Source organism: Heterobasidion irregulare (genome assembly GCF_000320585.1).
Source record: "Heterobasidion irregulare TC 32-1 unplaced genomic scaffold scaffold_10, whole genome shotgun sequence".
Classification (NCBI taxonomy): Eukaryota; Fungi; Basidiomycota; class Agaricomycetes; order Russulales; family Bondarzewiaceae; genus Heterobasidion; species Heterobasidion irregulare.
Genome location: NW_009258206.1, coordinates 697,674 through 723,782, shown reverse-complemented (window position 1 = coordinate 723,782; position 26,109 = coordinate 697,674). Strand labels below are relative to the sequence as shown.

At 52.3% G+C, this 26,109-nt stretch overlaps 9 protein-coding genes across 9 annotated transcripts; 4 read left to right on the top strand and 5 right to left on the bottom strand.

The window, feature by feature from the left end:
* Positions 1–385: 385 nt before the first annotated feature.
* On the bottom strand, positions 386–1,274 carry HETIRDRAFT_441715 (uncharacterized protein). Its single transcript, XM_009552468.1, has one exon. It carries the CDS (start codon positions 1,261–1,263, stop codon positions 448–450), a length of 816 nt encoding a protein of 271 aa, XP_009550763.1. The 5' UTR covers positions 1,264–1,274; the 3' UTR covers positions 386–447.
* A 1,504-nt stretch (positions 1,275–2,778) lies between these two features.
* On the top strand, positions 2,779–5,184 carry HETIRDRAFT_460547 (uncharacterized protein; the record flags this gene model as incomplete). The annotated part of the gene is made up of 8 exons (XM_009552467.1): positions 2,779–2,812; positions 2,893–2,910; positions 2,976–3,255; positions 3,782–4,072; positions 4,134–4,509; positions 4,591–4,777; positions 4,839–5,035; positions 5,102–5,184. The coding sequence occupies 8 exons, from the start codon at positions 2,779–2,781 to the stop codon at positions 5,132–5,134; spliced, it is 1,416 nt and encodes a 471-aa protein (XP_009550762.1). The 3' UTR covers positions 5,135–5,184.
* Positions 5,185–5,750: 566 nt separating this feature from the next.
* HETIRDRAFT_388721 (uncharacterized protein) lies at positions 5,751–8,314 on the top strand (the record flags this gene model as incomplete). Its single annotated transcript, XM_009552466.1, has 3 exons — positions 5,751–6,227; positions 6,393–7,076; positions 7,130–8,314. The coding sequence occupies 3 exons, from the start codon at positions 5,751–5,753 to the stop codon at positions 7,952–7,954; spliced, it is 1,986 nt and encodes a 661-aa protein (XP_009550761.1). The 3' UTR covers positions 7,955–8,314.
* A 1,170-nt stretch (positions 8,315–9,484) lies between these two features.
* HETIRDRAFT_327391 (uncharacterized protein) lies at positions 9,485–9,962 on the top strand (the record flags this gene model as incomplete). The annotated part of the gene is made up of 2 exons (XM_009552465.1): positions 9,485–9,831; positions 9,896–9,962. The coding sequence occupies 2 exons, from the start codon at positions 9,485–9,487 to the stop codon at positions 9,960–9,962; spliced, it is 414 nt and encodes a 137-aa protein (XP_009550760.1).
* A 2,155-nt stretch (positions 9,963–12,117) lies between these two features.
* HETIRDRAFT_147950 (uncharacterized protein) lies at positions 12,118–13,021 on the bottom strand (the record flags this gene model as incomplete). The annotated part of the gene is made up of 3 exons (XM_009552464.1): positions 12,943–13,021; positions 12,339–12,893; positions 12,118–12,283 (listed from the first exon to the last, which is right to left on the bottom strand). Coding segments are annotated over exons 2-3 (716 nt in total), but the record flags the coding sequence as incomplete, so codon positions are not given.
* Positions 13,022–13,158: 137 nt separating this feature from the next.
* Positions 13,159–16,833, bottom strand: HETIRDRAFT_460544 (uncharacterized protein; the record flags this gene model as incomplete). Its single annotated transcript, XM_009552463.1, has 5 exons — positions 13,159–14,575; positions 14,631–15,593; positions 15,640–16,605; positions 16,660–16,749; positions 16,805–16,833. The coding sequence occupies 5 exons, from the start codon at positions 16,831–16,833 to the stop codon at positions 13,624–13,626; spliced, it is 3,000 nt and encodes a 999-aa protein (XP_009550758.1). The 3' UTR covers positions 13,159–13,623.
* A 500-nt stretch (positions 16,834–17,333) lies between these two features.
* HETIRDRAFT_327318 (uncharacterized protein) lies at positions 17,334–18,622 on the bottom strand (the record flags this gene model as incomplete). The annotated part of the gene is made up of 3 exons (XM_009552462.1): positions 17,334–17,702; positions 17,758–18,032; positions 18,103–18,622. 3 exons carry the CDS (start codon positions 18,620–18,622, stop codon positions 17,334–17,336), a joined length of 1,164 nt encoding a protein of 387 aa, XP_009550757.1.
* Positions 18,623–22,500: 3,878 nt separating this feature from the next.
* HETIRDRAFT_327143 (uncharacterized protein) lies at positions 22,501–25,164 on the top strand (the record flags this gene model as incomplete). The annotated part of the gene is made up of 11 exons (XM_009552461.1): positions 22,501–22,931; positions 22,981–23,084; positions 23,134–23,385; positions 23,438–23,534; positions 23,592–23,730; positions 23,782–24,022; positions 24,075–24,243; positions 24,306–24,592; positions 24,650–24,754; positions 24,813–24,877; positions 24,940–25,164. Coding segments are annotated over 11 exons (2,115 nt in total), but the record flags the coding sequence as incomplete, so codon positions are not given.
* Positions 25,165–25,345: 181 nt separating this feature from the next.
* Positions 25,346–26,058, bottom strand: HETIRDRAFT_454569 (uncharacterized protein; the record flags this gene model as incomplete). Its single annotated transcript, XM_009552460.1, has 5 exons — positions 25,346–25,429; positions 25,487–25,668; positions 25,724–25,770; positions 25,826–25,926; positions 25,987–26,058. 5 exons carry the CDS (start codon positions 26,056–26,058, stop codon positions 25,346–25,348), a joined length of 486 nt encoding a protein of 161 aa, XP_009550755.1.
* Between the last annotated feature and the right edge of the window lie 51 nt (positions 26,059–26,109).

Sequence of the window (26,109 nt, the reverse complement as noted above, 5' to 3'; positions counted from 1 at the left end):
ACTCTGGTGGAGCGATAGTAGGCCTAATAGTTTTTCGGAAGCTGGTGCATGTAAGGTTCCCGCGGGCCAAAAAATCGAACAACAGATTCACCGAGAGGGCCTCGAACCAAAAACCTCCGGCCTTGGCTCTGGCAACAGCAGTTTTAGCCACTGCACCAGTGAATATGGACAGTATTAACATCAATAAGAGCAATATATACATACATTTCCTGGACTGGTAGAATTTTCAAATTAAACTGAGTAAAGTGCTGTATTATCTCAAATCTCATGAGTAAATCTGTGGCGTACATATGATACATCACTGAAAGGCAATGACCTTTCAGTCTTCTTATGATTGACCAGATCAGCTTTCCTAGTGTCGTCCTCAAAGAGATGCTTCACGGCTACATCGAAAGCGAGGCAACTTGATATTCAGCACTGGAGACAAACAAGCAAGGGAGATACGGACTACGCAACCTGACAGACGATCTCACTATGGATAATCCCAAACCACCCGTCCTCTTGAACACTCCATTCTCGAAACCCATGCGCGATCCGCGCGAGCTCCTCCGCGCCCGCATGACCACCCTCAATCGCCGCCTGCGCAAAGCCTGACCCGACCATCCTATCCGCCATCAGCCCACCCCAGTATGCGCGCTCCTCCGGCGTGCTAAAGCACCACGTCCCCGCGCTCGCCGCGACGTCCGCCCGGCCGAATCCCGCCTCGAGCGCCCACGCAAGCAGGCGGCGCCCGCCCTCGGGGTGCCCGCCGTCCGCGCGCGAGACCTCGAAGTGCAGCGTGCGCCACGCGGATATCGCCTCCGATTCGGGGTACCAGACCATGCTCCCGACGTCCGCGTCGCGCGCGGCGACGAGACCGCCGGGCCGCGCGACGCGCCGCATCTCGCGGAGTGCGGCGGCGGGGTCGCGCACGTGCTGGAGCACTTGGTGCGCGTGCACGACGTCGAACGAGGCGTCTTGGAAGGGGAGCGCGTGCGCGTCGCCGGTGACGAAGCGGACGTTATTGATGCCGCGCTGAGTGGCGATCGCGCGCGCACGCTCGAGGGGCTCTAGCGTGAGCTCGAGGCCGACGACCTGTCCCTGGGGTACTAAAGTGGCGAGGTCGATGGTGATGGTGCCAGGCCCGCAGCCAATGTCTAGAATGTGCATGTGCGGCTTGAGAGACGGGAGAAGGTACGCAGCCGAGTTGGCTGCAGTGCGCCAGGAGTGCAGCTGCAAGACCGACTCCTGATGTCCGTGAACGTATGCGGCGGTACTTGACATTACAGTTGAATCTGTACAAAGGAAAATAAAGCTAAATTGAGATTGATGGAACGCCCATGAGTGGCTTACTTTGCAGTTGCGGGTGGTCGTAGAGGTGACAAGGACATCATATCAGCTGAGACCTATAAAAGCGTGAAGACTGCACATCTGTCTCCTATAGCACCGCGTCGGACGTATGTGGATTGAAAAGGTCTTCGTGTGGGTTAGAGAAGACCTCGTGTGGGTCGCATACCAGTGGGAGTCAAAGCTGCTGTAGACTTCCAAGATGGAGAAGCACACCGATTACCAGAGCTTAATCCTAACGCGGCTGAAGAAGCATGGTATTTTGAGTAGCATGAGAGTGCGTATCGGCACCGCGAAAATCAGTGAACTGGCTGACATTTCGAGCTGCATGCGATAAAACATGTCGGCGAAAGGACAATGCGTCTAAAAAGTGGGTGTGGGACAGTGCTGTGAGACAAAGCTCTCGTCGATGAGGTGCAATACGAGGTGCGAGACAAGGCGTGATATATGTTTTCGGAAGCCAGAAAGGAAAATAGTACTCAAGCACAACGAGGCAGGAAGACGGTACCACTTTGGTGGGCGAACGGAACGGCTTGCCCGCATACTCTAAAATAGAGCATATCGTGCACGGAACAAACGTTTGTGTGTTCGATCAAGTCTCGTTAGAAGTTGACCGGTGACGAAATGTATCACAGCCTGAAGACATAAGACATAACAAACGTGGAGCTTGAACGGTACTAACCAAGCAGGCAGATGCTTTAGCGATGTCAGATGCATAAGGAGATAGAGATACCACAGAGCAGTATACTAGTCACCCTGCGATGGGAGAAAAAGGGTGACGTAGTCTGATCGCGTTATAATCACAAAGCAATAGAAAGCGGTAAAGCGTATCGATGTTGAACACATCGATACCAAAGAGCGATTAGGTTCATGCCGTGTGCAAGTCCGGGCATGAAACACAAGTCGTGGCTTCCAGGCTTGTATTCTTCTGTCAGTATAGATGGGGTTTCCATGACGTCAAAGTTAGCGCTGATGCCTGCTCTCAAAAGCCTCCAGAACCCGGTACACACCCACCGCACTGACACAACATGCTCGATTACTGACTTGACGGGTATGCGACGCCGGTGCCCGGAGCACATATACATATGCACCACGTATCGGCTGAAGTCACAAGGTGACAAGATGGGGTCGATATCCAGTCTCCAATCCTCTGCTATTCTGATGTTGTCATTGTTGGAAATCAGCGATGGAAGTGCGCGACCCGTTGAAGCGATGCAGGGAGCTCCTGTCGAATTTGTCTGAACCTCTGGCAGAGGGATGGAGGAGCGGAGGAAGAGAGCGAGGGTAGGCGTGCCAAGCCCCTTCGGCAGTGGCTGCGGCACGGAAGTTGAAACGGGGTCCGAGCGTCTAGCATATAGTCGAATTATTATCAGTCGATTAATATTCTCTCCACCACTCCTCCCCTTCTCCTCCACCCCTCCTCTCTCCCATACCACCACAACCGTCTCCCCAATGGCCCCCATCAAAGTCAACAAAATCTGCTGCAGTGCGTGTCTCTTCAGCACATCGCGCTGCATCTCCGGGCTGAGCTGACCTCCTCCGCGTCTTCCCCATTCGCGCACACAGTCGGTGCTGGATACGTCGGTGAGCCCAAAACGCGCGCCTTTGTGCTTTCTCTGTGCGCTCAAGCCTTCTCCTGGTCTCCTCAGGCGGCCCAACATGCGCCGTGATCGCGCTCAAGTGCCCCAACGTCGCCGTCACCATCGTCGATCTCAACCAGGCCCGCATCGACGCCTGGAACAGCCCCGACTTCGCCCTCCCCATCTACGAGCCCGGGCTTGTCGACGTCGTCAAGCAGGCCCGCGGCCGCAACCTCTTCTTCTCCACCGACGTCGATCGCGCCATTCGGGAAGCCGACCTTATCTTCGTCAGCGTGAACACGCCCACGAAGAAGAGCGGCGTCGGTGCCGGCTTCGCTGCAGATCTCAAGTACGTGCTGTTTTCGCGCTGTGTAAACTTTTATTTGCGCTGTAGCGCTGCGGGCGAGTTTAGCCTCAAATTCGCCAGGGGCAGGCGCATTCTTGTTTGGGAGCGCGATATTGCAGTCCTCCCTCTAAATGCAGTTTGCTCCTTCGAGACGTGTCCCACACTCACACGGCAATCAGTGTGAAGACGTGTGTCATGACACAAGTGATCTTGACATCCCCTTTCGTTCTATTCGATTGTTCCCGTCTCGGCTCCGCACAAACCTGACGTCGTCGCTGCACTTGCATGGCGGCCTCTCGTGCTGGCCATGGCTGGCACGCAAGCTATGCGTAATGCTGCAGCTGGTGCTGAAAACACCGAGCCTACCTGATGCAGCCATGCGTTGGTCTGGGTCACTTGCCCAGCGCGCTCTGTCCAGGCATAGGTCTCGATTTCTGATCTCATGTTCTGTCTTCTATCCGTCCTTCCTCCCATCCGTCGTATGTCCTCAGCGGCGCCAAATCGCTCACGTCACCTTCTCACCCTCTAGCTACGTAGAATCCGCAACTCGGCGTATCGCCGCCGTCGCCACCTCGTCCAAGATCGTCGTTGAGAAATCGACCGTGCCATGCCGCACCGCGGAGTCGATGCGCACGATCCTCGAGGCGAACTCCAAGCCTGGATGCCGCTTCGACATCCTTTCCAACCCGGAGTTCCTTGCGGAGGGTACCGCTATCGCCGACCTGTTTAGCCCCGACCGCGTGTTGATCGGCTCGTTGCAGACGCAGGAGGGCAAGGATGCATGCACGTCTCTCGCGCAGGTCTACGCGAACTGGGTCCCGTGAGCACTTCAATCCGCGCTGCATACCCACGCGCAAGATTCTGATAACTTCGTGACACAGGAAGGACCGTATCTTGACTGTCGGGCTCTGGTCGTCCGAGCTCTCCAAGCTTGCGGCGAACGCGATGCTCGCGCAGCGCATCTCATCCATCAACGCGCTCTCCGCGATCTGCGAGGCGACAGGCGCGAACATCGACGAGGTCGCGCACGCAGTCGGCAAGGACTCGCGCGTCGGGCCTAAATTCCTGCGCGCGTCGGTCGGGTTCGGCGGGTCGTGCTTCCAGAAGGACATCCTGAACCTGGTGTACTTGAGCGAGAGCCTGCACCTGCCCGAGGTCGCGGCGTACTGGCGGCAGGTGGTCATCATGAACGAGTACCAGAAGCGTCGGTTCTCGAAGACGGTCGTGGACACCTTGTTCAACACCATCACGGGCAAGGTGGGCGTTTTCGCCACCGCTCTGCTGCATCGGATTCTCATGATGCTCGTGCCTGTCCCTTTTTTGTGTTGACATCTGTAGCGTATCACCGTCCTCGGGTTTGCGTTCAAGGCCGACACGGGCGACACCCGCGAGTCTCCTGCGATCTCGCTCGTCCGCGACTTCCTCTCCGAGAAGGCCCGCGTAACGATCTACGACCCGCAAGTGTCCGCCGAGCAGATCTGGCTCGATCTTGCTGAGGCTATCCCCGACGTGCCTGTGGAGACCAGTGCGTGTGCCCCTGCATCTCGTAGCCTGCGTTGATATACTGATCTGCTGTTGGTTCCCAGTCAAGACGCAGGTCACGATCGCCCCGAGCGCGCTCGAGGCGTCCAAGAACAGCGAGGCGGTGGTGATCGCGACCGAGTGGAACGAGTTCCGCGAGATTGACTGGCCAGCGGTGTACGGCACCATGAACAAGCCCGCATTCGTTTTTGATGGCCGAATGATCATCGACGGCGACGCTCTGCGCAAGATCGGGTTCAAGGTTCGTGCTATCCGTTACCTGAATCGGCAACGTCGGCGCTGACGGCTCCTTTGCTTGACCTTACAGGTCACCACGATCGGGCGCGGCGAGACGTTCTGAAAAGCTCCTCATCCGCGCCAGGGGGTGCCTCGTCGACTCCTGGCAGCTAGAAGATACCGTTCGCGATTGGTTGGGTTCCGGACAGAGAAGTCAAGACAGACAACAGACATACCTCGTAGACCTGCGTTCTATTATCATACGATTCATTTCCTCCTTCTCTCCTCACGGTAAATTCTCTGGATTCTAATACACCAGCCCGCTCCCTTGTCCAGTCCAACTGCGGCACACGATTACTGTAGACGACTGAATGGTTATGTAGCGACGTACCTACTTGGTGTGTATCCGAATACGATGGCTGGTTTGCATTGCGGCGAGTGGTTTGTGCAAGCGATGGGAGGCCGAGCTGCCGCCGGACTCAGCAGAGGCATGTCAGGCTTATTAGGCTCGGACCTACAGACGCCCATCCAGGCCCATCCCGCGGCAATAAGCTGGGCGGAGTTACCCCATATAGCAAGAGATACCCACGGGTCGGATGTGTACTTACATGAAATCAAACACGAAAGTCGCGAAGCTGGCCGGCGTCGTTCGTGACGACGACCATCCCCTTCCCAAGCACCTTCGCCTCTCTACTATGCCGTCGCCCATCGCTTGGAGCCCCTCATCTCCAAGCAAGTCTATGTTTAAAAAGCGCTCCTCCTCTTCTCTCCCTGGAATGACAAGCGCTGCGTCCTACCTCGCCGCCGTCTCCCAGGCGGACGCGCGCGCCAGAGCACACACCAGTACAACGCCCACAGTCACGCCGGCGCTGTCGCTGTCGTCGTCTGTCACCACGTCGTCTGAGGACACAGTGTTGGAAGAATTCGAGGCCGATAACGCGGACGGGTTGACCCTGCCTCCTGTCCCCCCCACCTCCGAGCAGGTCTTCACCACTATACACTCGGAGTTCGGCCATTGTGCGAACGAGAGCTTTCGGTACACCTCGGCGCACCCCGCTGGCGTGACAATAGGTCTACCTGAGGAACAGGAGCCGCCGTATTATGTCTTGCTGTCCACCTACCTCTCCTATATCATCCTCATCTGCCTAGGCCATCTGCGCGACTTCTTCGGAAAGCGTTTTTTGCCTGGGTTCTATCACCACCTTATGCCTCATGACGTGAGTGTGCAATTTTTGTTTTTGATGAGTTCAGGACCCCCTGTTTACTCTGTGGCCATCGTGGGATTTTATCCGCTGCTATCTTGTTATCTATATTTCCAAACCATTGAATTCCTCGACGCTGAGACATTTGTATCTGATCCCTTTTTTTATTTTTTTTAATAGGGTTATGCTCCCCTAAACTCAGATTTCGACTCGTTCTATACCCGCAGGCTCAAGACTCGCCTTGACGACTGTTTCTCCCATCCGGCCACGGGCGTGCCGGGACGCACCATCAACCTTCTCGACCGTGTATCGGACGACTATAACCTGAATTTCACGCTCACCGGCACCCGCACGCGCGCTTTGAACATCTCCTCTTACAACTACCTCGGGTTCGCTCAGGCCCATGGCGGATGTGCAGACGCGGTTGAGGAGGGGCTGAAGCGGTACGGTGTGTCCGCATGCGGGACACGTCTCGAAGGCGGCTCGTCCGAGCTGCACACTATTGCGGAGGCACTGGTCGCCAAGTTCATTGGGCAGGAGGACGCGCTCATCAGCTCTATGGGTTTCGCGACCAACTCGACAATCATCCCCGCGTTGGTCAACAAAGGCTGCCTGGTCATTTCAGACGAACTCAACCACGCGTCAATCCGGTTCGGTGTTCGGTTGAGCGGGGCTAATGTTCGCATGTTCAAGCACAACAATATGGACGACCTCGAGACGCTGCTGCGGGAAGTCATCAGTCAGGGACAGCCGAAGACGCATCGTCCATGGAAGAAGATTTTGGTTATCGTCGAGGGTCTCTACAGTATGGAAGGTACTCTGGTCAACTTGCCCCGTATGGTCGAGCTCAAGAACAAGTATAAGGTCTGTGTTGCTGATTCCATGTCTCTGTCATCATTGATTGACATTACAATCAGTTCTATATCTTTGTTGACGAGGCTCATTCAATTGGTGCTCTTGGCCCGCACGGCCGTGGCGTCGCTGACTACTTCAATATCAACCCGAGGTCGATTGACGTCTTGATGGGCACATTCACCAAGTCGTTCGGCGCCGCTGGCGGTTACATCTCCGGTAACAAGTCGCTCATCGACCGGTTACGCCTACGTGGTCACGGCGGTGTGTACGCAGAGGCCATGCCGCCGCCCGTGCTTGTGCAGGTCATCTCCAGCATGGCGAGCATCATGGGCGTCGCCCCTCCAATGCCCAGACACAGCCCACACTCGTCCGCGTCTTCTCTGTCCACCGTGCGCATGATCGACGGGCCGGAGCACCCCGGCCCGGCCCACCCGTCCTTGCTTCCGTCCTGGATGGACCTCCCGCCGACGCTGCGCGACGGCTCGGAGGGAATGACGCGCCTGCGCCGGCTGGCATTCAACTCGCGCTACCTCTCCCGCGGGCTCGCGAAGCTCGGGTTCATCACGTACGGGCACAGCGACTCGCCGATCATCCCGCTCCTGCTGTTCCACCCGGGCAAGATGGCCGTCTTCCACCGCATGATGCGCACGCGTGCGACGCCGATCGTCACTGTCGTCGTCGGGTATCCCGCGACGCCACTCGTGACGTCGCGCGTGCGCTTCTGCATGAGTGCGGCGCACACGAAGGACGACATCGACACGGTGCTGATCGCGTGCGACGAGATCGGGGACGCGCTCGACCTGAAGCATCTCCCTGGCGAGCGGTGGCCGATTCAGCGGATCATGGACAGCGCGGCGGAGCTCGTCAACATGCAAGAGTTGGCGTAGGCGAGAGCGACGACGACGACGACGACGACGCGGGGCGTTGGGCGGTCGGGGGCGGGGCGACGGGTGACGGGTGGCGTTGAAAGACGATGGACGTTGGTTTGGTTTTCGACGGTCCAGACTACTTACACAGTATCATATTGCGCCCATTGCTAGCTCTTTTTTTTATTAGACTGAAGCCACTGACTTTTCTCCGTTTTTATCCTTTCTCTTTGCTTCGCTCGGTCGCGCCTTGATCGACGCGAACTGCGGACAGTGGTGTTGCTTCGGATCTGCGTGGGCATCTAATACTTCAAGAAGTACCATAGTTGAACGATTCATCTGTCGTCCCATTGATAAGTTACCAAGTTGAGTGTTTTGCTGTAGACTGAGGTGTCCTTCAAATCGCTTTGCGCCATATCTTCATGCTCGGGTTCAAATTCAAACTCCTACAATGGTATAACGGGTAAGATGTCGATCATCTCCTACACCACTCTCGCTTCTTTTTGCAATATATCACGCCCTCACATCTCTTCGTCTTCGCCGATTGTCTTCGTCATGAATAACTAACAGGACGTGGCTGCCGCAGAGGCGCTCGCAACTTTGGACACCGTGACTGTCGCAGAGGCGCCCAAAAGCGTAGAGCACCATCTTAGAGCGCTGTTGGCCCTCGAGCAGAAAATCAAGAAGGATATGTACTCAGCAAGGAGGTCAGAACACTTAGCCAGAAGGTCATGGCGTCCGAGACTGCTCTGCAGGATGATACCCCACGCAATGTGTCGACTGTCCGCGCTGTCGAAGACTGTCGCCGGACTGAATGAAGATTTGACGGAGAAGCTGGATCAAGAAAGTCCACGAGCTGACGGCTCATCGAAGAGTGGTGCGTCCTACCATGCACTTATTGCTTATCTTCGTTGTTGACTCGAGTACTACAACTCTTGCATGAACAGATGAGCCACCTCGTGAGATCTTCGTGATGCATTGATGGCTTACTAGCTAGTGACCTCTAGTGACTCGTCCGCGACGCAGGCAACCTCGACAGAGTCTCGACAGCGTGTCACATGACTTATACCTGCTTTGCACATTTTCTGGAGTGTTCAAGTACCTTGCCTGTCATCACATCTTCTTGTGCTGGCTTCTCATGTGTTCTAGACGTTGAATGTCTGCTGCAAGATCTTATTCCTTTCTTCCAGCCATCAAGCATAGTGTCGTGTAGTGTCGTGTAGTGTCGTGTAGATCCACCAACCTGGATATCCGAGGAACGGTCAGCCGATGTATTGGACGGCAGAAGTGATGAGACAGATCGCTTGCAGAAGTCTGGGGATGCGGAAGGATGTGGATTCATTGGAAGATGAGCAAGCCGCGTAGCTGAACCTGAACCCGTCGACGCACCGCCGCGTGAGTAGGGTCCTGATCTGAGTCGATCATCTCTAGTGGTTCTCTAGTGCCAGACTCATATACTTAAGAACCACACCTCACCACTCTCGCCTCGCCATTGTCTTCATAATATTATCGCCCTCACACATCTCTTCATCTTCACCAATTGTTTCCTTCATGGATAACCAACAGGAAGTGGCTACCGCAGAGGTGCTCACAAACAGGGACTCCGAGACTCTCGCAGAGGCGCTCGGAGACAAAAGCTCCCCGATCTTCAAAGAGTTGCTCCTCGAAAAGGACAATCGTCTCCTCCGAATGATGTTCGAGCTTGCAAAAGAAATCAAAGACAGTTACAAGACGTTGGACGATACTCTTGAGGAAAGTGTTCAGAACGCCATTGCGGGTAGTGTTTCCAACTTGTTGAAGGCGCTCGAAGAAGTGAAAAGCGAATTGGCGTTGATGAGGGATGGACTTGCCGGTGTCAACGAGAGTGTTGACAAGCTGGCGGCTCAGATCGGAAAGTGGTGCGTACCTACCATGCACTTCTCCCTCATTTTGGTTATTGATGTGTGATGACTCGGGCACTAGTCCTTGCATCCAGAATGAACCAGCTAGTGCGAAGGCCGCTGAGAACACCGTGAATTTGGAGGCTTAGCAGCTCGGAAGAGCATTGCCACATATAGTCTGAATTTGACCAAGGGTTCGATTTCAGCCAGATTTGTAGGAGATTTTGTGTGTATACGATGAGCGTTTGATCTATCGGCATGTGCATCTTTTCTTGGAGATAGCCATTGTACTTTGGAAATCACACGCGTGAAAGAACGACAAATGCACGGGGGGACACCCGGGAGGACAGACATGGCCTCGTAATTACCATGCGGAATGTGCCGAGGCTTGCATGCGTCAGAGTCGCGGGGAAAGCCGGCGGGGCTGGTCTGTCTGAGGACGCCATTGAGGCTGGCGTCGATGTCGCCTGGAGCATGGGCGTCGTTGCATGCAACAGCGAAGAGTGGCGGGAGTGGAGTAGCCAGCTGTGTCCGAGGACTACTCTCTTTTTGCTCCGGCTCTTCGTCTTCTGCAATGTGTCCCACAGCCTTCTTGTGTTCTTTTCGTTCGCACATCTTCGAATCGGTTCGTCCTTGCAATGCCTCTTCTTGTCGCGTCAAATAGAGCTGTACAACTCATGAACGAGTCACCTTTTCGCGATCACGTCTGTCTCGGATACCGACATTGCTGGATATTCTATCGCATGAGGGCCCAAACTCTGTCCGCAGACAATTCGAAGTTCGGATGGCTAGACGGCTTTCGGCACGATAGCGAGGAGCTACACGACTCTCTCTCTTACAGACGTGAGGTCGACATACCCCGAAGGAATTTTTACCCGTAGTCCTTCCAAATGTCTGGCATGGAGGTACGTCACGACGTCAGTGTTCACGCGCAGCACGAGATCACTTCCTTTCAGGTCTCGACATAGGGTCGCTGCGAAAAATTAGTGGTGGGTGTCTGCATTAAATGTGCTCACCCCTGCTCACCCACAATTTTATCTCGTTTTTCATCTCTTGGGACTTGCTTTCTTCATTGCCGAGACCCCACGCGTCGTGACGGCCTGATTGCTGCACCACGGAGGCACGCACGTTGGGTATCGACCAAAACTGAAGTTGGTCGATGGCAGACGCTGAAACGGCGATTCACTCCTAATCTACTAATTCTTCAGTTGTCAGATCTGGTGCATGAGACACAGAAGGATATCGAGCAGCCACTGGGGGCCGCAAGCTATTTCAAGGTGAGATTCAAGGGCGTCTGAAATGCGATGAATTGGCTCGAGCAGCATAGATAAGCATCCGAACATACCTCCCCGGATCGGATCACTTCAACGTAGGTGGAATCTCTTGAGGATATGACGAGGTTGGCGACCATGAACACAAAGACCGACGCGCTGTCCTGATTTCGCCTGCATGCCCTAAATCCCAAGTACTGCAATCCACATTGGGCCAACTGTCGAAAAAGGTGAATCATACCCTGCTTTGCTTGTCTGTCGTAGCGCAGACCCAATCAGCACAATTGGATCGCGCCTTTGAGGTATCCCCCAGCAATCTTGACCGGCGCCAACATAGTAAGAGGCCCAATTCTACCCTTTGAAACGACCCATTGATGTATCATTAGTCTGTATTCAGCGAGTGTCATCGGAGCTCGCTTCCAGGAGCGTGTTATGGACATACTATTTCCATACATGTGCATTATGCATTATGGACGTTGACCGTTCATGAGTTAGATCCATAGCAATCGACACCGTTTTTTTTCGTGCATCATGATGCGAAAATTAGTGCGTACTATTCATGAATATACACCACAAGGCAAACTACACCTCTCCAAGCTGCCCATTATAGAAAGCGCGGGCTCGGTCTCATACTGACCAATTTGACGAAAAACTAGTCTAAGACATATTTCAATCGTGCACCCAGTACTCTTCGTCGTCATCAACCTCCATAGTATCCGCTTCATCAGGAATGGTGTCATTCACCCGCTTGGCCCTCTTCGGTTTCGGGGCAATTGTTGTTTCTTCTACAACCGACTGCTCCATGTGGCTCGACTGCCGTCGGCCCCGCACCGAAGCGACCGCCGTTGATGTGCTGGCTTCTAGAATGCTCAAACTAGCTCCATTTTCCCCAAATTGCGTGATATCGTCTGTCGACGTACCTTCTTCCTCGTCATTCTCAATGCCAGGGCCCCTCGACTCATATGTCTCTCGCTTGCGTTTTTCTCTGCCGCTTTCCAGCCCTTGATCCTCTCCTGGCCAAAAGTGGCCATCCTCATACTCTAAATCGTCCCCGACAGAAAAACACTTGCTTTTGGGCCATTCTAGCCACAGCCTCACGTTCTCTTCTCCAAAGCTGTCGTACCCCTGGCTCACATGCCGCCACAGAAACGATCGCCATCTCTTACGTTTTCTGTCTTCGTCAAGCGCCGCTTTCCAATCTACGACCAAACTCGATCAGATAGCAGCGCTCTCAAAAACGGGGAGCTGCTCAACTCATTTCGCTCACGTCCGGCACTGTGTAAGGGGTCCGGCCTTTCGCCTTCTCATCATCGCGGTAGAGTCTTCGCTGTGAGCGGGTGTGGCCGTACTTCGAGTACTCTCGATATAAATACCCGTGTATCTTTTTCCAGCGCCAATTCTCATCCAGCACTTCTTGGTGATTTGCAGCGTATATCGCATCGAGGAAGGCATGCCGCAGACGCCAGATGTACGTGTATTCACGCATGTTTCTCCATGTGAGACTGAGACCCTTCTCCTTGGCAGGAAAGTCAATGGCGAATCCGTTGGGTTGCCGCAGAGACTCGTAGAAAGCTACAGCCTTGTTAATCATCATGAGGGGGATTGCATAGCACCGCGGCATGAGGCAGACGTATTCTTCCGTCTCGACATGGCCATCGATAGACTCGTGAACGGACATGATGAGGACGCGAGTCCAAGGACCGTTGCTGTCGAGCAAGACTTTGCAACGAGGCCCGTCGCCTCGTTCTGGCATGTTCGGAGTCTTTGGAAATCGCATCCAATCTTTGTACCCTTGTGTCCTCATTTGTTCTGCTAGAGATCGATACAAATAATTCTCAGGATGATACACGTCACGTACTTCCAAGTCTCTGATTGAATGCACTCTGCGCAGTCACCTCCAACGTGCAGTCGCCTCGGTTGTGCACTGAAGTGATGGTGGTTGTTGCAAAAGGTCGTATCAAGATATGGGCGAAAGGAATCTGATTAACCACGGGCGCGAACCGCCTCGATGACGCTTGCCCAATATAGGACATGATCTGACGAATTTGTACAATACCTTGCCTTCATCTGAGCAGAACGGTCTAAAAGGGTGTTCATTCAGGAGGCAACAAAAACGGCAGCCACATTGGGTCGCGAACATAAAGACGGGATGCTACAAGGCTATAACGACAGATCTGCCTGATCGAATACTTCATCGAGACGAGTAAAAGTTACAAGGGGCAACGACAACGAATAGGAAAAAATAGTTATTGGCATATGTACGTGTGCACATTCATCGTACCTGATCATAGAGGCGGAGACTCGACGGTAACGGCAACGCAGGGGCCCGACATGTGCGGTTGTCCAGAGCCGTAGTGTGCTGACCATCGACTGGCATGATCAAACAGAGCACCCAGCCAGAAAACACCGAGGCAAGGGAAAGGACGAGTGACTGTCGAAGACAGGGCGTTGTTCAATGCGCAAGAATGAGACCGAGCTAGCTCGGCTCTCAGAGATTGTCGAAAAAAGTGTCCCTGAGCGGAACGGAGTGATGGCTTGACTACCCCGCGCCGCCCCATATACTCCCGACCCTCTGTTGCTCATACTTGGACACGTCGAGTGAGCCGTACGTGCGGTGTCTGCTCTGAGGCACGTTCTGTATATACAACGATGAAGACGATCTAGACGCAGCCACAGCCTCGGCAAGCATGGGATGACCGGGTGGGGCGATGTTCATACCGGTGGAGGCGACCGATGAGACGAAGGACCCGATAGGCTGAATATTTTGCGAGTTTGAGCTATAAAACACAGGATCTTGTTGATCATACACTCCGTAGCCATGATCCATCTGCGTAGAGGCACTCGGCACGCGCCGATGAGTGTTCGGCATGAGCGTCTGTGAGAAGGAAGCAGATGGTAATGGGCGAATCTCCGGTGGCTGAGGCGTCTGCGGTTGAGTAAATGATGGCCATGAACCAGGCGAAACCGGTGGATTCTCCGCGAACGGCAGTACGAAGGGATATGAGCCGGACGGCTGGCGCTGACGATATTGCAGCGAATCCTCATCTGGCGAGGTTGCCCAAATCGATTGGCTGGTTCCATACCCTCCATGGGTGGTAGGGCCAAACAGAAGTGGTGGAGGTGGCGCGGAATGTTGCTGTCCCATGGGCGAGTGCAGAGGTTGTTGAGGAGAGTATGAAGGTTGTTGAGATGGAGGAAGCGGATGCGCCAAGTTGCGAGGCCCCAAGTCTATCCCCAGCGCAGGTCTCCGTCGGCCCAGGACGTTATCGAGAAGATCCTGTGCTGTTGTCTTGTGCGGATTTGTAGCAACAGAACTCGCATTTTGGGCGGGGGCCCCTTTGACGGAAAGATGAGGTGCAGAAACAGGACTGATATCGACATTTCGTTTCAAGGGGCTGATAGGGCTGATTGGACTTGTGCTCGGGTGGGCTTGGGCATGAGGGGTAGGCATGTTCGATAGAGGACCCGTATGGGAAGGCGGGGAAGTAACTCTGTTCGCCCTATGCATGAGGAAAAATTCATGGCAGAAGATACCGAAGAACAGACCTAGGGTCCCACACAATCTCGTCCCCTTCCTCATCATCGGGCGCTTCAGAAACGTTCAAAACCTGTCTGAACACATCCCCGACCGGATCCGTGGCCTCTGTCCTTGCATCCTCATCCACTTCGATCACAGCGGTCTTGATTTTCGCGGGAGACAGCGCTCGCCAATCAGTCTCGTCAACGGCCTTCGACACGTGTGTAATATTCTGATCATTGACTTCCCCACGTTGAGCTTGTCTTGATGTGTGATCAAACGACTCCATCGGAGTGCCTCTCGCATCCGCCAGCATTTTTGCGTCGTGCCAGACATCCCAGACGCGCATAAGTTGCTCTTCATTAGGATGCACTTGTTCCGGCGAGCGTTCTTTCACATCAGGTTCTTGTCCGGCGTTGGCAATGTCTTGGTCATCACCGCTAAGCAGCCCCTTCAGCGGGAGATACGCGCGTAGCTCGACATCTTCTTCGAGGGGTTGCCTCAACCTTGGCAATGCCTCCAGTGGGAATACTCTCGCAACGCTGGTAGCGAACCCGTTGTACGTATCCCAGAATTCGCGAATACGGGCAATCGGTGCCGGTGGCTCCTGCACATACGATAGATTCGCGCGCAGCCACTTTCCCGCCACGCGTAGCGCGGGAAGCATTCGTCGGAAAGTCGCAGTGATACGCATGGCCGGGTCGTCCTCTACAATCCTTGCCGATTCTTCAAGCTCTGCGGTGCCACGTTGGAGCAGGGCAGCATGCAGAGCAAAGATGTGGGCGAGGATGCGAGATTCGATGGTGATGGGTTCGCTTGGGCGTTTGGATGATACGGGCAGGGCGGCGTGCACCATTTGATGCTTCCACAATGCGCCATGCGCAAGCACAAAGACCTTCAGGATCGTGTCAATGGAAAGAGCGCGCGATGAAACTAGGGTCGAGAACTCTTCAACCAGTTGATCATCGCGCCCGGGTGCAATCGTGTCCATCCTGAGCGAGGTCAGAATCTTTATGGGTCATGCGTCATGCCACTCACTGCTCGCGTGTCCGCCTCCAAAGTGCATGGACGAGTACTACATCATCCTTAAACGTACGGGCCTGGTCTCTGACGTTCTCGTTTTCTGGAGAAGCCTTGGCCTTACCTCGTTTCGTGTGCCACACATCCAGAAACTTTGAGAGTACGTTGCCCATGTTTTCAGCAGCAGGGTCGTACGACACTTGTACGCATATAGCCCTATAATAGTGAACCAGACTCTCAAACGTGTCCTTCTGGTACGATGCCAGGATCGCGAGCTGATGAGAAGCATTGCCTTCGTTTGGAACCAGGTCGCGCGCGCGCTCGTAGCACATTCTTGCCTTGTCATAATTACGCGACTTCGTTTGTTCAGCAGCCTGTCGCCGATTGCGACCACCGCGGCGTTGCCCCTGTTCGTTCCCGGGACGAGGCCGCCCGTTCGCTTCACTGTATTGCTCCCGATAGCGCGCCAGGTCGCCGAGACAGATAAGGGCCTTCGCCAGCGTTGTCAGATGACTCGCATGTCGTGCGGGTGTAAGTGGTGATTGGGGGTCGTGCGGTTCGGGGGGAAAGCGAAAATGACTTCTTCCTGTGCTCACGTCGTCTTCTGCTACATTGCCTGCGTCGGTGGCCGGATCATCGGATGAGGAAAGAAGACCGAGCTGAACGAGGGCCGCACGGGCCTCTGTGAGCTCGAATTGGCGTTGAAGACGGACGACCAACTGCGTCCAGAATTTCTCTTCTTGAGCTAGAAACTGCTTGAAACGCTGCATTAGCTTGCGGTGTTCCACGGGACCGTGGCGCTGTGGCCGCCCCGGCTGCTTCTGCGCGCCGCCATCGCGCAGGGAATTCTCAACGGTCACCAGGTGCTTTTTGTAAAGGGTGATAAGAGCATAGGAAGTAGACATCCAGAGATGGGTTTCAGCATCTTTAGATTCCTTGGCGTGAGGGTACGTGAGGAGGAGTGTTAGGTATTGTTTCTGAAGGCTGTGGTAAAATCAACTCGCAAGCTCTGTCAGGATCTGTGGATAAGAAACGCACTTCTTTCGCTGGAATTCAATCTCCCTGTCCCAAGGTTCTCGAGATTTTGCGAGGACAGCTTTGAGGTCTTGATGGAGCCTCTTCGCCTCCCTATCATCGGTATGAACGTTGGGTGATCCCATTTCTACGATGGCGGGTGACGTACCTTCCAATGGATGATGCCTCCTCGGACATCATAGCTCGTATGGTAGCAGTGTCCATTGGGTTACAAGATGTGCATGCTGAGGGTTGGTCTGGCGGTTTACATAGACTGGAGGGTCCAAAGAGTGTCCAAAGCTCAAACGGCCACTGAACAAGTTGATGTGTGACTGACCTCGTGACTGCACGTCACGAACTGTCTTTCGGAGACAATGCGCGCAGCGCTGAGATTCGATGGAGAATCCCTTACAAAAGCCCAAATATGGCTCGTATTGAGTTAAAATTATGAATAAAACGCAGGCTCTTGTGCGCAGTGTGGTGGCCGTCCGTGGCGGCACGACTAGCTCACATTTGGTCTATTCTACCAAAATAACGCGCTGGAATTTCCTGGATCACAAAAGTATGCTCACGATCTACAGTTTACCTAGGATGCCGCACAAGAAACTTGGAACACGTTCATTGAAACATTCGTGCGAACGGGTTCTAGCCTTCTTGAGGACTTCTAGCCATCTCTATTCAGAACAACAACCTGCGGCTTACACAGTAGCTGGCGCAAACACTTCATCTGCCTTGCTCAAAAGCTTCTTCAAACCTTTCATGCTCTTCCAAAGCAGAAAAGCGAGAAGCAGCCTTGCTTCCTCTCTCTCTACAAGGGCCCATTGTACATCGTATATGTTTTCCGACGAAGCGTTTCCGGCAGTCGCGTGCCTGGGGAGTCTCAACGCGATCACGTTGAGATAGTCAGTGATGTAGACGTAGTCAACACCGTAATGGTAGCCATGCTGGATGGCACGCTGTAAGCTTGCCATTGTTGTCGCTACCGACCCAAAGTGACCGTCTTCGCTGAGCGAGATTTGTGCGTTGGCAATCGTTTGAACGTCACTTGCGTTAATGCGGCCGGCTATCTGTGGGCGGAGACACATCAATGAATCATCCTTGCTTTGCACGCATACAAGATACCTCATGTTGCACGGCCACCAGACCCTTTAACAATGATTTACCCTCCGCTGAAGCAGACTCCTGCGCCTCTTGCGAGCCGATGTTGAAAAATTGGGACGCTTTGAGGTAGGCGTTAGCAGCAAATGGTGGCGGCACTCCATCTACGGACATATTGACGGTGTCCATCTCTGATACTTCATTTTGGAACGTTACCCATATCTCGTGTTGCATGTTGACGCTGGGCGTGGCCGCAGGAAGACAATCTGAGAAGATGAAGATCTTATTGAAGTGAGGATCTGTGTTATTCGATGAGCATTTGAATGCGTTCAGTAAGTCAAAACCGTAGAATACAGAGCTACTACATACGGTCAAAAATCTGGGTTTGGATGCGAACGCGCTCGGGTGCCTCCTCGCTGATAATTTCAAGCGCAATCGTGAGGCCCTTGGTGAATCTGCATGAATCCAGAAGACCAAGTTCTTTCTGCCAATTTTCTGCAATATTCAGCACAGGTATGGTGACCTGAACTTCACAGGCCGATCTGAAAAGACATAGTGAGATTGACGCCAATCTTGAGTGGCGACATTTGACTCGCCTGATGTCTGCTTCATTCCTGGGAGTGCTGAACGATATTCTGGGGATATGCGACGTTGATTTAGACACGTCCGCTCGTGCCATTACCTCTTCAAAATGGGGCATATCTTCATCGCCTGCCCAATCCCAAGGCATCTTGGCCAGCCTGAAGTTGACCAAGGCTGAGGTGGCCCAGTCCTGTGAGCTCGTGGGACCGGATTGCGCTTCGGAAGCAGGCTGATTGACGATTGAGTCGAAGGGAGCGGGTGGCGTGATCAGCAGCTCCCATGCAGACGTTGGTCTAGCTGAAGACATTTCTGTAGGCGTGTGAGAGAAAAAGAAGGCAGATTTGAGACGCTGTGCGGTAGTACTGCGCTGAATCAATTCTAAGTATATTATACGAAGCACGGGTTAATCAGTCTTGGTAGATGGCGAGGGACAATAGAGATCGATAAAGAATCAATGATGAACTTACTACAAACGGACGACTCGAAGCTTGAAGGCTGGCGATGTTGAGAAGGGCTCTATACGCGTCCCAAGAGAAAATTCAAAGCTATCAACAGACCACTTTTCAAAGATGGCGAGAAAGTGCGCGCAAGGGCTCGGCGCCCTGAAAAGGATGTTTGTACAAACCAATTCCCATTTCAAGAATGTCTTACCGTGCACCTCGAAAATTGACGAAAACTACAGCTGATAAGGATCTATATTTCCATGGGCTGTCGGGTTTCCTGATGAAGGGCACTATGCGTCATGGAGGTCACTCAAGTGCATAGCATTGATGGTCACCTTCAGGCGACGTCGGAGACTGCCGGCGGAGCGACAACTGTCGCCGCGCCGCCTTTGGTGAGATTTGGAGTTTTCTACACATGAATGACGTTTCCTAGTGAAGGAGACCCGATGTTGAACGTTGAACATTACAAGCTGGTGACTGTCTCAGAACCTTGTCACTTGAGCATTGATCTGCTGCGGCACATTGCCTGACACCTACGACGGAATCAAACAGCAGGTGAGCTAACGTTCTCTGGTTCCTTCAATCACTTTGTTACAATGAGCTCAATTATCCTCCAGTATTTCTCCAATATTTTCAGAGGTTATCTCAAATTGATTTGTCCGCCAAAATAGGTCATAGCCTCAGCATGCAAGGCTGTATGACCTCGTTACAGCTCATTGCACCGTATCTATTCGATTCTGGAGCATATAAGCTATCGAGAGCTCGAACTCTGGATTAAATTTTCAAGTTCTCTGTCATCCGGCATATATCTTGCAGCTCTTGGTCCAGGGCGCGTCAATTGTGATTAGTAGACATTCCATCAATTTTAGACCTTGCGGGTCTATCGTTCTAAGATGACAGGTACGAATTCAGATCCTCCTTATCCGTACCAACTTTTCCCAAACTTATCGGGATCTTATTCGCCTATCATGTACATCCGCGCAATCTTCGCCCGGATATCCAATTGCGCTTCTCGTGCCGTCACTCCAACTCAGCGCAATGTAAATGACTCTGTCCGGCTCTGGTCTTGTTCGGTAAATGGAGTGGATTATACAGCCCTTCCTCGGGTCGACGCTCGTTCGCCCTGGGTGCTAGATGGCGGCTCTCAGCCAAGATGATCATTGGACCCAGAATAACAACTCGTCGGCACATCTTAGAAAATTTACTCGTGTCCAGACTGATCAAAATCTCGTCCTGCTCCATGCTCGTCAACGATCACAGCTTGGGTATTCTCTCTGCTTTCTTCATTTTTTATACCTTTCTCGCTCATGTATCGCGCTTAGTGCATGTATTGCGCCTGTTTTTTTTTTCAGGATCATCTATTAAACTCTACGTATGCAGCAATGACGTCCCTGGCCATTGAAAGCAAGCGAGCGGCTAAAACCCTGGGCCTTTTTTTTGCGACTCCTAGGGACACGGGTCCGGTCCTCCTCGCCCATAAACACTCACCGCCCGCTGAAACGCCACTGCTGCATACGCAGAACGGACAATCGCCGAGACAATTGCCCGAAAAAAAGGGTAAAGAACCAAAGAAGACGAAGAGAAAAAACATCGGGAAGTGGAACATGCATCAAACCCACGGATAAGGCGTAAGAAGGTACATCGACGAGAAAATAACAAAGCCACAAAACAGGAGCGCAGATGAAGCGAGGCTGACGAGCACAGGACAAATCCGTTCAGAGTTTTGAATGTTGAGTTTTCGCGTTGAGTTCGTCATCTAGGAAGACCTGGCAGTCAGTAATATTTCAAAAATGCCCCTTGTAGTAGATCTTACCGAATTTCTTACTAGCAGCTCTGCGAGAAGTCTGGTCAGCATCGTCGAACGGCTCTGCAGATAGTTAACAAATACTGAGTATCTCTCATTCTTGTGCTTGAATAATCTCGTCAGATTCTAGCCGCCGGTGTCGCCTAAGATCTCCATGTTGCCTGAGCTCTAGTCAGATGTCGCCTTAGACGGGAGCAGTCGAGAGGGAAAGGGAAGTGGAGTGATGAAATTTGGACGGTAAGAATGTCTTTTATACTTCGCGAGATGTCCCCCGAAGTTACCCTGATCCTGGATCAATCAGAACAAGCGAGCTTGGAGCTGAATTCCCACCTCGTGGTTGCAATCGTCTAGATCGTGGCTAGATTTTGGGCCCTGTCTGCGCATCACCATTGGAACATCTGTTGATTCGGGAATGAATGACGAGGAAGGCGGCGGCGTAGGCTGATGCTGATTGGTTGATTCATCTTCTGAGGATAGGGCTTCTATTCGAAAAGGCCTATCTAGACAATACGCCACGCCACGGGTTGGTGATCGATAATCAAACGCCTCCCTGTTTACCACATCTCTGCGATGATGATCGAAAAAACAAGGACTTACAGAGTAATACAACACAATCAGGTGCATCTCAGCATTCATCATCTGATCTGCCTTCTGACCGGTGATAGTCGCAATCGATTGGGTATACGGTAGATGACGGTACAATGATGCCCCCGAGAGCGCCGTGAATTCAGAGGTGCCACTTTACACTATAACAGGGAAGTTTGGAATACTCTCAAGGCCTGAATAGGCCTGAATCCTTGATGGAACGTGCGGCGGTGCATTCGGACTATTCATCAAAATCAACAAGTAGATTTCGTTTTCATTCCTTCTGGGTCTATGCGCGCCTTTTCGAATTCAGGAATTACCACTATTTGCTGCGCGAGCCGACCGCAGTTTGATTTCTACGAAGCCAAAATCGCCTCATGGATATTTTTTTGTGTTTTGTGCAGAAACGGCTCACCAATCTAAGAGGGCTTTGAACTACTCAGGTTGTCGAACACTGATAACAACATGTCTTTGTATTCGAAGCTCATACAAGGTGAGCGCTCTTAGGATCCACCGGGTAGATAAGAGCTTGTAGATTGGAACTCGCCGTGAACAAACAGTAGAGGTAACGACAAGGAGTTCGATTTTTAGTACACATCTGGAGGAGTAATCCGTAGTAGTAACGCAGGTGCTCTCTCTAGCAGTTGAGACGAATCAAATTTCTCTGCTTCAAAAAAATAACTGTGTCAAAATAGTCCGAGACTGGTCCGAGCTAACGCGCTGCGCGCAGTGAGGAGACGGAGGGGCAATGTGTCAGTGATACGTCCCATAACAATCACGTGACCGCGATATTAGAAACGTGTTGTTCGACGCGTCTGCGTCTCTTTTATCTTGACCTTGTTCTTCTCTTCATTCACGTCAATATTCGCGCTGAGATGGAAGAGATGTGAGCCATAGAACGTAAATATCTGCTCAACTGATAGCCTGAACTTTACCAGCCGCCGTCGTATGATAGACATGCAACCCCAACCTGTTGCTGGAAAGGGGAAACGCATGCCTAGCGTGGCTCAATCTCCCCAATCTGCCATTGTCAGTACTCCAGATGACTTCCTATAATTTGGAAAGCTGTGGATACTCACAGACTCGTCAGTCGATATCATCAGCGAGTTCTGCGTCAACTAGCTCTGCCTCTGCTACGTCCACTGAACAGAGCAACGACATCCTACACGTGTTAGATTCGGATGAGGAGGTTCAAGAGATCGTGTGAGGGACTACACTATTCTACTCGGGCTATTATCTGACTATCGGCCCCCTTTTTATAACAGGGCGCCCCCGCCACGAACGACGGTGACCAATCCACCCCTCCGGACAGCACTTGAAAATGTCGCCAAGAATCGCATTGGGCCGGCCCAACCAATTCACGTCCCATCAAATCGTGACATCCCTCGTCCAGCTCCTAAAGCTCCTGAATCTGATACGCCCTGGGAGTCCTTTGACGTTGGAAACGTAGACGTTGTCTATGACCCTAAGAAGAGCACTCATGACGCCGAGAAGGATCTCAAGGATTTATTTCAACAATCATTCGATGGCCACGAGGAAGACAAAGACGGAGTTGCTCTTGATATGTCCGAAGCTATCGTGGAAGGCTTTCGTGACGGCATTACTCTTCTCCCTCATCAAGTTATTGGTCGTCGCTGGATGAGGGAGCGCGAGACAGGCAAGAAGCTGGGTGGTATCCTTGCCGATGATATGGGCCTTGGGAAGACCATACAAACATTGACGAGAATCGTTGAGGGTCGACCACGTAAATCCGACGAGCGAGATGGATGGAATCCGTGTACTCTGTAAGACTGCCTCTGCAGATGAGCAGAATATGTACTGACCAGCTTATAGCGTTGTCTGTCCTGTGAGCTTGGTTGGTCAATGGGCTGCTGAAATCAGGAAGATGGCAGTCGGCATGAGTGTCATCGAACACCATGGTCCTTCGAGGACGACTAGTGAGCCTGAACGTATCTTCCCCTCTACTATCTGACAAGACGCACGTAGATCCGGACCAGTTCAAGAGGGCCAACGTCGTTGTCACTTCCTACAGCATTGTCGCTAGTGAATTTGGCGCCTACAGGCCCGACGCCAAGGACGAAGGCAAAAATAAAAGCAAGAAGAAGACTGAAAACTCGGACGATGATTCTTCTGATCAAGAGCAATTCGGCCGTACAATCAAAGCGACAAAAAAGAAAGGCGTAGCCTCGAAGAAGAAGGATGCCTTGTTCCGAATCAAATGGTGGCGTATCGTGCTCGGTATGCCAGCATGTTATTGTACCTCTTTCGTCCACTAAGTATGATATTTCAGACGAGGCACACACAATCAAGAATCGGAGCACCCTGGCCGCTAAGGCCTGCTGTGCTTTGGAGGGAAAATATCGCTGGTGTCTTACGGGGACCCCTCTGTAAGCGCCAGGTGTGAATGACTTACAAGTATGTCATTGATTTCTCTCCACAAATAGGCAGAACAATGTCGAGGAACTGTACTCTCTGGTCGCATTTTTGCGGATCAGACCTCTGAATGACTGGCCCACATTTAATGAACAAATTGTCAAGCCTGTCAAATCTGGTAAAACTGCCCGGCCAATGAAACGCTTGCATGTCAGTCGCTATCCCTATTTTGTGGTTATCTTACCTGACACCTTGTTGCAGGTTGTGCTGAAAGCCATCATGCTTCGGCGAAAGAAGACGGATACGCTGAACGGAAAACCTCTTCTGGAGTTGCCTAAACGCCATTTGACCATTGTTCCTTGCGAATTTGATCCCGAAGAGCGTGCATTCTATGTAGGGCTGGAACAGAGAATTGAGGCGGTCATGCAAAAACTAGCCAAGAGCGGAGATTTGTCTAAAAGCTATACGTCCGTTTTGGTCCTGCTTCTCCGCTTGCGTCAAGGTAAGAAACGTGCTTTTGATCTCTAGGTATTGGGGTTGACAAGGGATCCTAGCATGCGACCACCCCGCTCTGGTGTCTCAAGACTACAACAAAGACAAAGATGCTGTACAGCCTCAGGCGTCGAAGAAGGATGAAAACGATTCAGATTCAGAAGCCGACGACCTAGCGGACATGCTTGGTCAGATGGGCCTAGGGCGGACGTGCCAGGTCTGCCAAACATCGTGAGTAGGACTACCGCCATGCCTGGCGTTGATCTGACGAGACGCATATTCGTCAACCTTAGCCTGACTAAAGACAACGTGGCTCCTGACTCCGAAAATCATTGCGAAGAATGTGCTCCCATCGCTAACAATGCGCGGCGCAAATCCATCGCGAAGCGTGCCGACTCCAACCTGCCGCCTGATTCTGCTAAAATACGCAAAATCCTGGAACTCCTGGAGGACATTACAGATCGGTCAGACGAAGACGGCAATCCGAATGGCGAGAAGACAATCATCTTCTCGCAGTTCACCTCCATGTTAGATATACTGGAGATATTTCTTAAAGATGCTCGGGTCAAGTATGTTCGTTGTGAGTCTTTCATCGCAGACACCTGTATAAGATCGCGTTGCTGATCTCAGTACGCAGATGATGGGTCGATGTCGAAGGATAAGCGCGAGGCTAGCCTGGAGAAAATTCGTACTAGCAAGAGTACAACTGTTATTCTGATCTCCTTCAAGGCTGGTAGTACTGGTATGTGCTTGCTTGGGGGTATCACAGGTTGTTTCTGATATCCTTCCTCACTCACTAGGCCTTAATTTAACTTCGTGCAACAATGTCATCCTTGTTGATATGTGGTGGAATCCCGCCTTGGAGGTGATCTTCTGTCAACTCTCGCCTGCTAACCTACATGTTAATTTTGTTGTCTTCTAACTCAGGACCAAGCATTCGATCGAGCACATCGTTTCGGACAGCAGAGAGATGTCAACATCTACAAGTTGACTATTGAGCAAACGGTCGAGGAGCGTATTCTCGACCTGCAAAATACGAAGCGCGCACTTACTAACGCGGCTTTAAGTGGTGACAAGCTCAAGAACTCGAAGCTTGGGATGGACGATCTTCTGGCCTTGTTCCGACCTGGACGAGACGATGACGAGGACTGATCAGCCCATCTGTCTCTTCCTCTTATGATATACTCGCCCATATCTCTTAGTTGTCTACTCTGTTATGCGTTTTATTGCTCTGTGAACTAGCATATCTTCTAGCATGCGTATAATACATGCTATGGTCATGTTTTCATTGACGTATCGACGTACACAACACGTCGCATCGCACCAGAGGCGATCAGCTAGACTCAGCTGCCTGTGCCGTTCCCAGCTCCCAAGGCTTCCTCCTTTGAGGTACCGTTGATGTGCTCGGGGGCGCATCCTGTTCGATGGAAGAGTGTCAGGTCCGGTAAAGCGATATTGAACTTTCAAAACTGACGTTGAGTTTGTCGGGAATCTGTTTGTTGTATGGAATCTCGTCCGTCCTCCCTTGTTCTATCAGCGTTTTCAACTCTGCAAATGAAAGATGTCGGGGTTCTTTTCCTTGCTCTTCTCCGAATTCTGAAGGAGCCTGCAGTGCACTTGTATCAGGGCTCATATTGGTGGGCTTGGCGTAAAGCTCTGCCAAGGTGAACTTAGAGGGAGCAGTCGGCACAGGTGTATAATTGACTAGTACCCTCCGCTCTTCTGGCTTCATCTTCCGAGATGGTCAAACCCTTAATTCTAATGCCAATGAGTTGAGCGAGATTTTGAGGTTGCGAAATCTATAGATGCGTACTTTTCAAAGTAGAATATTCTCGTTCTCCTCAGTAACGCTTCCTTCTCCTCGTCAGGTGTTGCGGCCAGGGCGTCATTCGAGATTATGCTCGATAGACCTTGCTTTCAGGATTTTGAAAGGCTCAGATTGTTCGCTTCCGTGCCCGGGAGATATATACTCACCTGGTACAGTTCGTCGGAGTCGAAAGGATGCGTCGCATAAAGCTGCAGGACATCTGTGGGTAAATCGGCCATGATTGTCTATGATTTGTGATAAATCGGTGAGTTGGTCGTTCATTCATGGAT